This window comes from Astatotilapia calliptera, chromosome 8 (genome assembly GCF_964374335.1).
Source record: "Astatotilapia calliptera chromosome 8, fAstCal68.1, whole genome shotgun sequence".
In the NCBI taxonomy this organism is placed as follows: domain Eukaryota; kingdom Metazoa; phylum Chordata; class Actinopteri; order Cichliformes; family Cichlidae; genus Astatotilapia; species Astatotilapia calliptera.
Window position 1 is genome coordinate 22,944,985 of NC_137429.1, and position 14,860 is coordinate 22,959,844.

The 14,860-nt window shown below is 37.1% G+C and overlaps 2 protein-coding genes across 7 annotated transcripts; one reads left to right on the top strand and one right to left on the bottom strand.

The window, feature by feature from the left end:
• Positions 1-2,435: 2,435 nt before the first annotated feature.
• Positions 2,436-9,208, top strand: LOC113028402 (G2/M phase-specific E3 ubiquitin-protein ligase-like). 6 transcript variants are annotated; one of them, XM_080305603.1, is made up of 10 exons: positions 2,436-2,804; positions 2,993-3,055; positions 4,890-5,315; positions 5,522-5,582; positions 6,150-6,285; positions 6,504-7,119; positions 7,409-7,632; positions 7,917-8,117; positions 8,232-8,421; positions 8,674-9,208. In XM_080305603.1, the coding sequence occupies exons 1-6, from the start codon at positions 2,703-2,705 to the stop codon at positions 6,601-6,603; spliced, it is 888 nt and encodes a 295-aa protein (XP_080161729.1). In that variant the 5' UTR covers positions 2,436-2,702; the 3' UTR covers positions 6,604-7,119; positions 7,409-7,632; positions 7,917-8,117; positions 8,232-8,421; positions 8,674-9,208. The 6 variants fall into 6 exon arrangements, with proteins under 6 accessions (XP_080161729.1, XP_080161730.1, XP_080161727.1 ...); XM_080305604.1 differs by lacking the exon at positions 6,150-6,285 and having other exon boundaries at positions 2,438-2,804; XM_080305601.1 differs by having other exon boundaries at positions 2,457-3,055.
• On the bottom strand, positions 9,189-11,760 carry LOC113036462 (uncharacterized). The gene is made up of 3 exons (XM_026192842.2): positions 11,397-11,760; positions 11,146-11,208; positions 9,189-10,794 (listed from the first exon to the last, which is right to left on the bottom strand). Exons 1-3 carry the CDS (start codon positions 11,496-11,498, stop codon positions 9,682-9,684), a joined length of 1,278 nt encoding a protein of 425 aa, XP_026048627.2. The 5' UTR covers positions 11,499-11,760; the 3' UTR covers positions 9,189-9,681.
• Positions 11,761-14,860: the final 3,100 nt, after the last annotated feature.

Genomic DNA, 14,860 nt, shown 5'->3' on the forward strand with positions numbered 1-14,860 from the left:
CCAAACTTCAGCCAGGAGAACAACTGAGATAATCCATCCACAATACGAGGTTAGTCATTCATATACTGCTGCATAGGCTGGGCTGTAGTTACATCCTAAGGTTTTAAAAACTGAGCTTAAATAAATGATTAGCGGTAATAAAAGACGAGGGAGGTCAACAGTGATCACTGACTGTTTTAGGAGCTTTTTGAGATCAAATAGAAGAAAATACATAACATTAAACATGTTAACAACACAAACGCAGACTACTTTAGACCCGGAAGTAGGATTCGTCGCGTCATCACTGAACAACCGGATTGCAGCATAACTAAGGGAGGATTCAGGGTCACCTGGTCCAGCCCTAACTATATGCTTTAGCAAAAAGTAAAGTTTTAAGCCTAATCTTAAAAGTAGAGATAGTGTCTGTCTCCCAAATCCAAACTGGAAGCTGGTTCCACAGAAGAGGGGCCTGAAAACTGAAGGCTCTCCCTCCCATTCTACTTTTAAATACTCTAGGAACAACAAGTAGGCCTGCAGAGCGAGAGCGAAGTGCTCTAATAGGGTGATATGGTACTACAAGGTCATTAAGATATGATGGGGCCTGATTATTTAAGACCTTGTATGTGAGGAGCAGGATTTTGAATTCAATTCTGGATTTAACAGGAAGCCAAAACAGGATAAATATGCTCTCTCTTTCTAGTCCCTGTCAGTACTCTTGCTGCAGCATTTTGGATTAGCTGAAGGCTTTTCAGTGAGTTTTTTGGACATCCTGATAATAATGAATTACAGTAGTCCAGCCTGGAAGTAATAAATGCATGAACTAGTTTTTCAGTGTCACTCTGAGACAGGATATTTCTAATTTTAGAGATGTTGCGCAAATGGAAGAAAGCAGTCTTACATATTTGTTTAATATGTGCGTTGAAGGACATGTCCTGGTCAAAAACGACTCCAAGGTTCCTCACAGCATTACTGGAGGCCAAGGTAATGCCATCCAGATTAAGAATCTGGTTAGATATCATGGTAGCTTCACTGCTCTAGATGCTTTACAGAATATTAAATACAAAACTCAGTTCAGTGAGAATGCATTGTGTCCAGCTGTGTGTTGAAGATGAATCTGTACTTTTTGAGAAAATAAATGTTACCAGAATACAAAGAAACTTATTTATCCGTGTTTCTCTAAGAGCAGCTGACATGATTGTCAAACACACACTTACTGCTGGTGGTTCCAGGTGTGCTCAGTAAAGTATGTGAAACACCATCCAGGAGATGGTGAATATTTAAAAAGGAAACATGAAAACAAATTATTTAATTAACAAATTAATCAACAGCAAATTTCACATTTTTTTCTATTACATAATAATAATAATAATAATAATGGATTGCATTTATATAGCGCTTTTCGAGACTGCTTTACAATTCCAGTTGTAGCCACAGCTGCCCTGGGGCAGACTGACAGAAGCGAGGCTGCCATATCGCGCCATCGGCCCCTCTGCCTATCACTAGTAGGCGTTAGGTGAAGTGTCTTGCCCAAGGACACAACAACCGAGACTGTCCGAGCCGGGGGTGGAACCGGCAACCTTCTGATTACAAGACGAACTGCCAACTCTTGAGCCACGATCGCCCATAGCCGTGTAACAGAGAAAATAAGTGACTCTTCCTACATGGGTTCAAAAAGCGCGATTACTGAGTGTCATTTCAGGAAGTCACCATATGTTTGAGGAGAGAAAACGGAGGCAAAATGCAATGCCAGTTTGGTCATATGCAGCATGTTAATGGCTTGTAATGCATCGAAATTAGAAATCCATTATCTCAAATTATTTTTATTTTTGAATTGAGTAAATTATAAATACCGCTTGAAGAAGTACACAAACCACTGCTGTCTGGACTGTTCTCCAGGTGACAATCCTCAATCAGCTTTTAGCTTAGTTTTAGTTAACTATAATAAACTTGATTCAGAGCACAATGCCAATGATAACAGCATAACTGGATGGAAAAACAGGCAGTGGAATATGGGGCGCCGTTTGTAAACTGAAACATGCCGAAATTAACAGCAACATTTTTCCACATTTAGCTCTAAATCTTACAAAAACATGTTTTTTTGAGTCATTTTTTACAACATTTAGTAAAATATTTGTAACTTTTCATATTTAAAACAGGATTTTAAATGTTAAATCTAAATGCTAAATGTTAAATCTAAATGTTAAATGTTAAATCTAAATGCTAAATGTTAAATGTAAATATTATATTTAAATGTAAATGTTAAATGTAAATATTATATTTAAATGTAAATGTTAAATGTTAAATGTAAATATTATATATAAATCTAAATGTTAAATGTTAAATCTAAATGTTATATATAAATCTAAATGTTAAATGTTAAATCTAAATATTATATATAAATCTAAATGTTAAATCTAAATATTATATATAAATCTAAATGTTAAATGTTAAATCTAAATGTTATATATAAATCTAAATGTTAAATGTTAAATCTAAATGTTATATATAAATCTAAATGTTAAATGTTAAATCTAAATGTTACGGGAAACTAAATATTTAGCTAATATGCAAATTTATTGTACGGGTCAACGGAAATACCAAAATAAAAGCTTCAAGAAAACCTCCCGCGCTAAAGTGTGCCGGTCGCGGTCAGGTTCTGTGTTTGCGCTCCTCTTACGGTCACTTTTGACTGCCATGAGCTGCTTCGACTATTCCCTACCAGCATGTCCAGCGATTTAGCTGAAAACATTGGAAGAGCCGTTTTGTCGGCCATCCAACGATTCAGCGGTAATGCACCCTCGACCTCACAAACGCCGCAGCACTTGGTAAGTTTATTGTATAGCATTTTGGACGGGTTGATAGCAGTGTTAGCAAAACTAGCAAAGCTAAATTACTTAGCTAGTCCTCAATTATTTCATTTGGTAGGCAGCAGACAGAGATCGAACATCATACAACTCTATTTATTTATTTGGTAGGTAGGTAACAGTCGTTCTTGATGTAAATGTTTCCTTAGGAATCCAGCAATGCACCTGGACCAAGTAGACCTGCCGTCTCCACTGGGATACCATACTGCTCGGTAGGCCTTCTTACACATATCATTTAATTCATTTATCATGAAATTTCCCCTTGTGGGACTAATAAAGGTATGTTATCTTATCTTAGGTGACTGGTTTTGATATACAGTCAGGTTCATAAATATTTGGATACAGACACATTTTCTAATGTTGCTTCTGTACATTACCAGAATGAATTAAAAATGAAACTACTCCAATGCAGTTGAAGTGCAGACTTTAAGTTTTAATTCAGTGGGTTGGACTAAATGAATGCATAAAAATGTGAGAGGGAAAAATTAATTTGTAAACACAATCCTATCATTTCAGAGGCTCTAAAGTAATTAGACAAATTAAATAACTGAAAATAAAATGATAATTTCTATTACTTTATTCAAAACCCTTTGTTGGCAATGACAGCCTGAAGTCTTGAAGTCATGGACACCACCAGATGCTGGCATTCCTCCTTACTAAGGCTCTGCCAGGCCTTTACTGCATTGGCTTTCAGTTGCTGTTTGTTTGTGGGCCTTTCTGTCCTAAATTTAGTCTTCAACAACTGAAATGTATGCTCAATTGGGTTAAAATCCAGTGACTGACTTGGCCATTCAAGAATATTCTATTTCTTTACTTTATTAAAGTCATGGGGTGCTTGGACTGTATGTTTTGTGTCATCTTCCATCTTTATTATTAAATGCTGCCCAATCAATGTGACTACTTTTAGCTGGACTTAAGCAGACAAGTATGTCTCTGAACACATTCAGCTGCTTCAGTCCTGTGTCACATATTCAGTAAACACTACCAGTGCCACTGGCAGCCATGCACGCCCAAACCATCACACTGCCTCTGCCATGTTTTACAGATGATGTGGTATGCTTTGGATCATGAGTCGTTCCACCCTTCTCCATACTTTTTTCTTGCCATCATTCTGGTAGAGGTTGATCTTGGTTTTATCTGTCCAAAGAATGTTTTTCCAAAATTTAGCTGGCTTTTACTAGATGTTTTTGTTTTTTTGTTAAGTCCATTCTAGCCTTTCTATTCTTGAGGCTTATGAGTGGCTTGCACCTTGCAGTGAACCCTCTGTATTAGGGCTGTTCGATATGACGATATGAAAACATCTATCATTTCATATTATACGCTATCATTTGTTCTGTGGTGTCGCAAAATAAATTTTACGTCAATATTTTTCATCGTTTTGATGGTCACTGTAGTGGCTGTATTAATTTCTTAATTTTCTTTTTTCTGTTATGTTCTCTTTGACCGCATGTTGTCTGTTCACAGTAAAATTTTCAAAATGCAAACACTACGTCTCAAATCAATTCCAGGTCTTTTATCTGCTTAATTGGTAATGACATCATCATTTTAATATGGATACCCTAAATTAAAGCTTAGTCTGCACATCATGTCCATGATATAATTTTGATTGGAATATGTTTCAGTAAACGGGCAACAAAATAAAACTTGTTAGGATCCAAATACACACTGACCTAATTGCAGGCCTTTGCTACTCTAATTGAGTGCTCAAAGCACTTTATACAACAGATCTCATTTACCCATTCACATGCACAGATTAATACAAGCACTTTTTCTGTCCAACATTCGCACACAGTCATAGTCGGATAAACTCATTGGGAGCTCTAGATTAGAGCACCTGGGAACTGAATCACCAACTTGACCAACAATCACCAAATGCTAATCTACAAGATACAAAAGGTTCAGTTTTCTGTGTAATGGGTAGACAATAGTAAGATGGTCTGAGTCTACAGTTTGTTTGTTTGTTTTTAATGAACAGATAACAGAAACCTTACGGATGTATTGTAATGCATAGGTGTCTATCTGTATCTGTGTTTGAATTCATTTCAGGTTCCTCTTCCATCAGTTCCTCAAGCTCATGCTACGCGCTCACATTTTGTGAGAAAAAACAAGACCTGCAAACACTATACAAAATATGTTGTGTGCTTGCCCTTGTCTTCAGCATCAACGTTTCTCATACCGAGAGGAGATTCACGAGCAAAACTAGCACAAGATGGCCTTATTGGGAAGATCTCCTTTACATCTGACTGGTCTGAAGCACAACTTAGAGAAGAAATAGCAGCAATCTTCAGAAGAACATTTGCACTGTCAACTGGCCAGACATTCCCTTTTGAGTATTTGAGTACAATTAGAGGATGTAAACGACTAATGAAACCAAATGTTTCTAGCAGTTTTCTTTGGGGTGGCCAAGAAGTTGGCTCGATTTGTTCCACCACCTGCCTCTATATAATGGCAGGGATACAAAAACCTGCACAGGTAAACATTTTATATTGCAGTGCAGAAATATTTATTGTCTAAAAAGTGAGTCTGTTCCCTTAACATAATTTTATTAATTGTATTAATTAATATTGCAGTTTCAGCAGGTGTAAACAGTTTTTAGTGCAGCCATGTGCCTCTGTGTTACCAGTGATTTGGTGCAACTGTATTTGATTTTATGTAGAACATGCTTTCTTTTCCCTCAGGAGGAACCAGAAGAGCTGTCTGATAGTGACTTTGAAAGTCCAGTCTGCCGGAGAAGACGAGGTATGTGATGTGAATGAAAACCTAGTGAGGTTCTAAGCTCGATGACCAGCTAGATTTTGTTACTGCAGTGCGTAATAATTCCTGGGGGGTTTGTTTGATGAGAGCATCGTTAATTTGTCCGATTGGGGCGATCGTGGCTCAAGAGTTGGGAGTTTGCCTTGTAATCGGAAGGTTGCCGGTTCGAGCCCCGGCTCGGACAGTCTCGGTCGTTGTGTCCTTGGGCAAGACACTTCACCTACCGCCTGCTGGTGTTGGCCAGAAGGGCTGATGGCGCGATATGGCAGCCTCGCCTCTGTCAGTCTGCCCCAGGGCAGCTGTGGCTACAACTGTAGCTTGCCTTCACCAGTGTATGACTGGGTGTGTAAAGCGCTTTGGGGTCCTTAGGGGGGACTAGTAAAAGCGCTATACAAATACAGGCCATTTACCATTTTAATGTTTACAAATTATCACAGGTGATTACAGCCAAGGAGGAATATGTGCCCAACTTTCACTTAAACTAATATAAGGATATATAAAGGCTGTTAACATTATGAAGCAAGTCATGCTGACCTTCTTTCCTTTGTTCAGTGCATCATGCGTTGTCTACAACACCAGGTGAAAGTGAGGCCAAGCATCAGGAAACAGAGAGCTGCATTCAAGAGAGTGAAAATGAGGGACAGGCAGAGGGACAGCAGATGTTTCCATATAATGTGGCAGAATTTGTGTAAGCTGTTGTCTAGGGGTTAAAGAAATCCTTCATTTTAGATGTTGTTTAGGATATTGTTTTGATGCAAGTTTCCAATTTGCATGTTTGGGGTTTTTTTGCTGAATGACTGCAACTTTAGGATTTACATTTAATTTTTTTTTTTTTTAATGATGTAGTGTGAGAAATTCTTCAAGGCTGACATGTTTTATGATTTCTAATATCTCTTATCTACTTAGCCCTATTTTTCTGGAGGAAGATGAAGCTCTTGAAGAGGCAATTCAGCGTAGCCTCCTAGAAGAGTCTGATAGACAGAGTGAAGTTTATATTTCAAGGTAAGATTTGAAAGTAACCTTTGATAATTGAATATTTTATTTGCATCTTTACTTGCATCATTTTTTTGCAGTTACACAATTACAAAGGTAATTGCTCATTTCTGACTAATTTAATATGGACTATCACAACATAATTATATGTTGTAACTCTGTGCACTTGAGTCAAATGTACAGCAAATTTCCATTTTTCCCCAAGATCTGTTTGTCATTGTCCCTTTTTTATATAGGTCTTTTAAGAAGCTCAGCAAAGAAGAAATTGAAGGTCTTCTTAGAGCTCATAGTGAGAAAGTCATTACACCAGGAACAAGACAACTCCATATCAGTCGAGCCAATGTGTGGTCGACTGCTTTGCGTCAGTTCAAGAGACCCAAGTTTGCAGAAAGCTGTGAGATGCTTTATGTCACATTTGCAAGCGATGAACATGATACAGAGGAAGATGCTGCTGACCTTGGGGGGCCAAGGCGGGAGTTTTTCCGTTTACTGGTGAAGGCCATCTTTCAGGACAGTGGTGCTTTTGAAGGTAATAGGATTTCACAGTCAAACTAACTAACTTACTTACTTACTCAAGGCCTAAAGGCTTGTTGACGACACTCGTTTTTATAATGTTACAAACGCAACAACCACCTGATCTGAACATTGTTTGACAGAACATTAACAAGTTAATAAATGACTACAGATAATAAATCTGTTATGTTCTGTGTGTCTGAAACAGTAAAAAAAAAAAAAAAGTAATACATTTTTGTCTGTCAATCTCAAGATATCAGTTTGGGGTCTGTACAGAATATACTTTTTTGTGTGTTATTTTTCAGCTACACCAAATGGATGCACACTGAAATTTAACATCCTACACTTGCAAAATGGAGTATATCGAACCATTGGCAGGATGTTGTCCACGATAATAGTGCAAGGTGGAGAAGCACCTGCCTTTCTCTCTCCACATGTAGTAGACTACATTGTGTCAGGAGGCATTCTTCAAGTACACCTAACACCGGATGATATAGGTGACCCTGAGTTAAGAGAGAATCTGAAAAAGGTGAATTGCAATATTATAACAAGAATATTGTAATATTTCCTATATTCACAAGTCTTCTGGTCTTCTTTTATAATATATAATAAATACACTTTTGGTTATTAGAGGCAATTCCATGTATTATATTTTCAATTTGTTTCCTTTTTGTTAAAAAAAAAAATATTGGTGAAATACAGCCAAATAAACCAAAACAAAAACGTTTCGAGTCCAATTAAAATGAACCATCTGCAGTATTTGTGTACACTGGTAAAAAACAAACATTTAAAGTGTTTTTCTTAAATATTTAGGTTGTAAATGCAACAACTCAACATGATTTGGAGGAAGCAGTCAGCTGCTGCGACTCATGGCGATATCAAGTTGAAGGTCTTCCACTCACAGTCACCATGGCCAATAAAGATCTGTTTGTGAAAAATGCAGCTCTATACCTTGCAGTTCTGCAACGGCAAAGCTGTTTCGATCAACTAACTGATGGCTTGTCCTACTATGGAGTGAGAGTTATATTTTTTCTGTATCAATTGGTCATTATTTTATAATCATTTAGAGTGAGCTACTTTTTATATTTAAAACTGGAATTTAACCATTATTTAAACTTTTCTGTCTAGATTTTATCACTCCTGAGAGAGAACCCCAGTTTGCGTGTTCTGCTTGACCTATCGGGGGAGGACAAAGATCTGACAGCCAGTTTAATTGCTGGGGTTCTCAGGCCAAGCTATTCTGTCCTTGGGAGCAACAGAAGAGTTAGAGAGGAGCTGATGGTGGTCAAATTTCGGGAATTTCTCCAGTGTGTCGAAAGTAAGCAGAAATTCACATAATGTAGTCTGGCCATGAAACAATTCGGGACACTAAAGTAAAACTTTGTCTTTTTATGTCACATGCGCGCACACAAAACAGGAATAAAGATGTATGATAGCTTACAACTGACAAGCAAGGCAAAGACAGAACCTCTGTATTTTTTATAAAAACATTAGCCATCATTTAGTTGTTAGCTCAAGCTTTAACTATTTTAGTGTCCCCAGGTTAACGGTGGTTTTTCTTTGTTTTTAGATGAAGAGCTGAGAGACTCACTTGGAGAAAGGACTCTTACCAAGGATGAAGAGGCATTTGTGAAGGCTTTGAGGCCTGGTCACATCTTGGCTTTTGCCACCGGGAGCAGCAAGGTTCCAGCCATAGGTTTTCAACCAGCTCCTAAAATAACATTCATTCACGATGAAAGCAAACATCTCCCGATTGCACACACATGTGCAAATGAGCTTCAGCTTTTTGTGAATGAAACAACAATGGCTGATGATGATGCTTTTCATTACTGCTTCTTAGTAGCACTCATGAATGGAGCTTTATTCAGCACCATCTAAATATGTTCCAAAAAAAGTGAAATTAAAATGGTGGGTTTGTTAACTCTAATCCTGTTCATTAATTGTAGTTTCAAGTAACTTTGCTTCATACAAGATAGTTGAAATAAATTCTGACTGCATTTAATGTTGAAATGTAATAATTTTCAAAGCTTCAATAGATTTATAAAAATGCTAACTCTGTATTTTCAACGACAAATCAATAAAGTCACTGGTGTAATACAATTTTATTAAGCTTTTCTTTTTTAAACAAGGACACTTCAAAACAGTTTATGCACAGAGTATACTAAACATGCTTTGTAGAACAAGCCAGGATTACTTAGACATCTAACAGCAACATTTATTAAGACTATTGCAACTTTACAATGATTAAAACAATACTGTAGATAATCTTGTGAATTGATTTAAAGACTGACTGTTCCGTGTTGATAATTTTCACTGTTATACTGTATTACAGTGTGAATTTGATCTTTACTTCAATCTGAATAACTGGTTTTACCCATAAACTAAAAGTGGTTGTAGCCTTCTGAATAGCCTATGAGTCACTGTCAGTCATTAACTCTGAGTCCTTATGTGGCAGGAGGCATCACTGCTAGAGGGGAGGGGCTTCTGCAGTAGTACAAAAACTGCATTTGCTGTACAGCATTTAAGAATATTAAGTGTCATCACTCTTTAGAACATCACTGGTATCCTGTGGTTGAGGTCACACATTTACAAGTTTGTTAAAAATATACTGCTGTGTTCGTTGAAACAATGTTTTACCATTATTGTTGTCTTCTTCAAAAGGGTGAATGCTTGTATATAGCTCTTGTAAATCGCTGTCATTTAATGGGACAAACCTACTTTCAGAGTTTGACAAGGAGGGTATGGAGACCTCTGCTGTAGAAAGTTCTGGGTTGTGACGATGAGACACATGAGTTCCGCAGGCAAAAAGCTGGATGGGAGTTCTATTACCTTCAGTGGAAACAGAGTGATTGTTATATCCAGCTTTGAATTCCTTCAAAGTGCGGTTGATTCGTGGTAGAAACACATAATGAAGGCAAAATAGGTCTGTTGCATTTTCTAAGTCTAGGATACCAAGTGATTCCAATTCATAAAATATAGGTGCATAAATGCGGCTACAGTTGTTGTTTAAGTCTCGGTTGAAACGCTCAATCCTCTGGTTGTGCACAGAACTTCCCATTAAGACAGAACTTTCACCCCTGCTTGCTCGCATGTCCTCCCAAATCTGAGCATTCTCTCCTCCGTGATCAGTCCTGATATGCAGGGGTCTGCCAAATTGTCCAACAGCTGCAGTAAAGAGGGCTTTCACAGTCTCAGCTCGATTATTGCTGGAGCACTGAAGAAACATCAACATCCTGCTGTATCCATCTATTGCACCATGAACAACAAACTTCCAACGAATCAGTTTGTGATTTCCATCTATGTGCCATATGAAATTTGGATGAGGCACAGAATATACTCGCCGAGCAACTGCAGTTCTTCTCCTGGATAGAACACCAGCCGAGTCCACCCTCCGCAGTGACTTTCTTACGCGCCATCTTTGAACCACTATGTTTTTGGAACGCAGATGACCCATCAGCATCACTTCTCCAACATTTGGATGTTCAGTTTTTATTTGGGACACTATCTGATCTAACTCATGGTCACTGATTACATTGAATTTTGACTCTGAGATATTATAGTCTTGCAGTAACTTATACAGAGTGGGCCTGGAGATGGAAAGGATAGATGCAGCTTCAGTAAAAGATGTTTTCAGGGAAAGAACATTTTCCAATTCCTCTTTGGAAATCTGAAGCCTTCCTTGGTAACCATCCTAGAACACGGCACAGAAAATCTCAATGAGCACAATTCTATAACAAAAGATGGGTAATTTGAGGCAATTGTACTGTGACAGATTAGCTAGAGTAATATTTTATCAATAGTTTTAAAATATGAAAGTGAGCAATCAAAAGACACTTCACAGCAAAAACAGTAATAAAATATGACGTAAAACTTGTGAATGTTGTTGGTGGTGATGTGACACTGCTAGTGATGGACCCCTAAGAAGATGAAATGTATGTAGAATCAGAATCATTACTTTGACAGGATTTAATTTAAGGTGACATATTACACCAAAGAAAAAACAAAAATTAGTCAGCTAAATGATATGTGTAAGAAGGCCTACCGAGCAGTATGGTATCCCAGTGGAGACGGCAGGTCTACTTGGTCCAGGTGCATTGCTGGATTCCTAAGGAAACATTTACATCAAGAACGACTGTTACCTACCTACCAAATAAATAAATAGAGTTGTATGATGTTCGATCTCTGTCTGCTGCCTACCAAATGAAATAATTGAGGACTAGCTAAGTAATTTAGCTTTGCTAGTTTTGCTAACACTGCTATCAACCCGTCCAAAATGCTATACAATAAACTTACCAAGTGCTGCGGCGTTTGTGAGGTCGAGGGTGCATTACCGCTGAATCGTTGGATGGCCGACAAAACGGCTCTTCCAATGTTTTCAGCTAAATCGCTGGACATGCTGGTAGGGAATAGTCGAAGCAGCTCATGGCAGTCAAAAGTGACCGTAAGAGGAGCGCAAACACAGAACCTGACCGCGACCGGCACACTTTAGCGCGGGAGGTTTTCTTGAAGCTTTTATTTTGGTATTTCCGTTGACCCGTACAATAAATTTGCATATTAGCTAAATATTTAGTTTCCCGTAACATTTAGATTTAACATTTAACATTTAGATTTATATATAACATTTAGATTTAACATTTAACATTTAGATTTATATATAACATTTAGATTTAACATTTAACATTTAGATTTATATATAACATTTAGATTTAACATTTAACATTTAGATTTATATATAACATTTAGATTTAACATTTAACATTTAGATTTATATATAACATTTAGATTTAACATTTAACATTTAGATTTATATATAATATTTAGATTTAACATTTAGATTTATATATAACATTTAGATTTAACATTTAACATTTAGATTTATATATAACATTTAGATTTAACATTTAGATTTATATATAATATTTATATATAATATTTACATTTAACATTTACATTTAAATATAATATTTACATTTAACATTTAACATTTACATTTAAATATAATATTTACATTTAGCATTTAGATTTAACATTTAAAATCCTGTTTTAAATATGAAAAGTTACAAATATTTTACTAAATGTTGTAAAAAATGACTCGAAAAAACATGTTTTTGTAAGATTTAGAGCTAAATGTGGAAAAATGTTGCTGTTAATTTCGGCATGTTTCAGTTTACAAACGGCGCCCCATAGTGGAACGCTATCAGTCATGGACCTGCCTCCTCAACATTACTGAAATAGTGTGGGAACATCTTGAAGAAAACAGAGAACAAAAGTACCCATTATCTTCTATCTTCTTTCAATGTTTTGGATAGACACTTTATTAATAAAAGTGAGGTGGAAGTAATGATGGAAAAAAAGAAAAAAGAAACACGGAGAAAAAGTGAACAAGATTTTCTATTCAGAAATCATCAAGACAGAAGTGAAGGTTTATTGCTGGTGATATTTTCGAGAGATGATTGAAAGGTTTTGTGCTGAGACAACAGATAACATGTCCATATTTAAAATGCCATAATAGCGAATAGGATAGTTGCCAAATACAAGCTTGGAATAACAGAATTGGCATTTTGTGGCCCTGTGGGAAAGCAGCAAGAAAGGAAGAAAGGCGGAGGAGGATTTTTTGAAACTTGTCACTTCGGGCCTATTAATCCTCTGCTTTCATCCAAAAATAATTACAGTATGCTTTCCAGATGATTAATAGTCTTGGCATAGAGCCTTTGTTCCTCCACAAACTGAGAGTGATTGAAGGGTGTGTGTGTCTCCATTATTAGGTACTGATGAACCAATTAAGACTGGAGTCTGACCTATTCATCGCTTCACTGGGATCAATAACTAGTGCAGGATAGCATAAGCCCGAAGCACATCATTACACATTTAGCACTCCAGTTTCGAAAGGAAAACAATGCAGCAGAGTCTCAGAACATCATCGTTTCTGTAGCCGAAGCTGTGTCACCACACGTTTTCCCTTTTGCACATTTTTGGTGATGAAGAAGAGGAAGATGAAAATGCTTATTAGCTGTTAACGACTGCACAGTTAACTTTTTACCATAATTCACGGTAACAAAGCAGCTTGCTTGTTGAAAAAAAAAGATTAACTGTTCCTGCAGCACTTGACTTACCTGCAAGCTCGTATTTTAGAACAAAAGAGGGAAAATAAGAAGAATTGCTCTGCCAATTGTGACCAAAAAAATCAAAAATCAATTCATATAACAAAATTTTCCCCTCTTCCCAAGATAAGCCACCTGTGTGACAGCCGTGCAATACATCATGAAACTTCATCCGTTCTCTCGTCCATAGGCTGATAAAAGATTTCCCATCAACAGCTTCATTATTTGTCCATCCACAAGTGATTTATATGACACAGTGTGGCTATTGACAAAAAAGCTGAATACGTAAGAATGATCAAGATTATCCAATCCGATTGTTCAGTCTGACGTCACTAGCCGTGTCTGGACCTAAACTCCGCTGCAGGTCCATATATCAAACGATCACTATGGCATTACTGAGAGTTGAAAAACTATCTAGTCTTTCATCTTTAATAAAATGATCAGCGTTCTGCTCTACCAGGTGTAACAATTGAGTTTAACATCCAGGCATCCATGAAAACTGAATTTATGACATTTAACGGAGTTAGAAGTTAGCAGGGAGTTAGCTCGCTAGCTTCTATCTAAATATAATATAGCATGTCCTGACTGCGGGGTTTTGGAAACAAATTAAAACGTACAGCTCTGCTATCACTTCCAGCATAAATGAAGACAGAAAACTAAACAGCAGTGACGTTTGTAGGGTTACTGAAGTTGGACTAGCGGGTATATAATGATGTGCTACGTGACCGCTAGCGACACAGCTATGTTAGCATAATATAAACAAGCTAACCTTTTTTCCACTCGATAAAAGTTAACGTGAGTGTTCTCGGTGGTCAGGAACAAATGTAATCGCATGGCAGGATGCTGTAAAAGGACCAAACTTCAGCCAGGAGAACAACTGAGATAATCCATCCACAATACGAGGTTAGTCATTCATATACTGCTGCATGGGCTGGGCTGTAGTTACATCCTAAGGTTTTAAAAACTGAGCTTAAATAAATGATTAGTGGTAATAAAAGCCGAGAGAGGTCAACAGGGATCACTGACTGTTTTAGGAGCTTTTTGAGATCAAATAGAAGAAAATACATAACATTAAACATGTTAACAACACAAAAGCCATATTAAACGCAGACTACTTTAGACCCGGAAGTAGGATTCATCGCGTCATCACTGAACAACAGGATAGCAGGTCATTTCATTTATTCTCGCCATGAAGTTTGTTCATCACCTCATTACCTCAGGGTGCAGGCCGTGATAAAATACTCAAACAGGAAGGACTTACTGGATTTAATATCTTCAAATATTGGCTCCTAAGGGCCCCAATGATCAATTACTTCTTAATGTTTTATAGTTTTCTGTGACCCCTCCATCTTTATGTAAATAAGTTTTCCACCTCTCCACTTGATTCCTGTAGATGATCTGAGATATATGTGAATATCCATGTACTCCTAAATAAATATATAGGCCACAATCCTGGGGTCGTGTTAACAATCCATTAAAATTTGGGTTACAGCCACCAAATCTTCAAGGTCATTTCAGTGATTTATTGGTCGATTTCATTTGACAAAAAGCCTTAGAGACTGTGATTCTTGCAAATGTGCTGTGTACTGTCAACATACAAAAAATACAGTATTACATCACATCTGCTTCAAGGTCAATAGATTGACCTGAAGGTCA

Coding starts and splice junctions, on each gene's coding strand:
- LOC113036462 (XM_026192842.2), bottom strand. CDS start 11,498: ATGTCCAGCGATTTAGCTGAAAACATTGGAAGAGCCGTTTTGTCGGCC. Junction 11,209..11,396: donor CACAAACGCCGCAGCACTTG/GTAAGTTTATTG, acceptor ATGTTTCCTTAG/GAATCCAGCAATGCACCTGG. Junction 10,795..11,145: donor CTGGGATACCATACTGCTCG/GTAGGCCTTCTT, acceptor GCCGTGTTCTAG/GATGGTTACCAAGGAAGGCT.
- LOC113028402 (XM_080305601.1), top strand. CDS start 6,990: ATGCTTTATGTCACATTTGCAAGCGATGAACATGATACAGAGGAAGAT. Junction 7,120..7,408: donor GGACAGTGGTGCTTTTGAAG/GTAATAGGATTT, acceptor GTTATTTTTCAG/CTACACCAAATGGATGCACA. Junction 8,118..8,231: donor ATGGCTTGTCCTACTATGGA/GTGAGAGTTATA, acceptor TTTTCTGTCTAG/ATTTTATCACTCCTGAGAGA.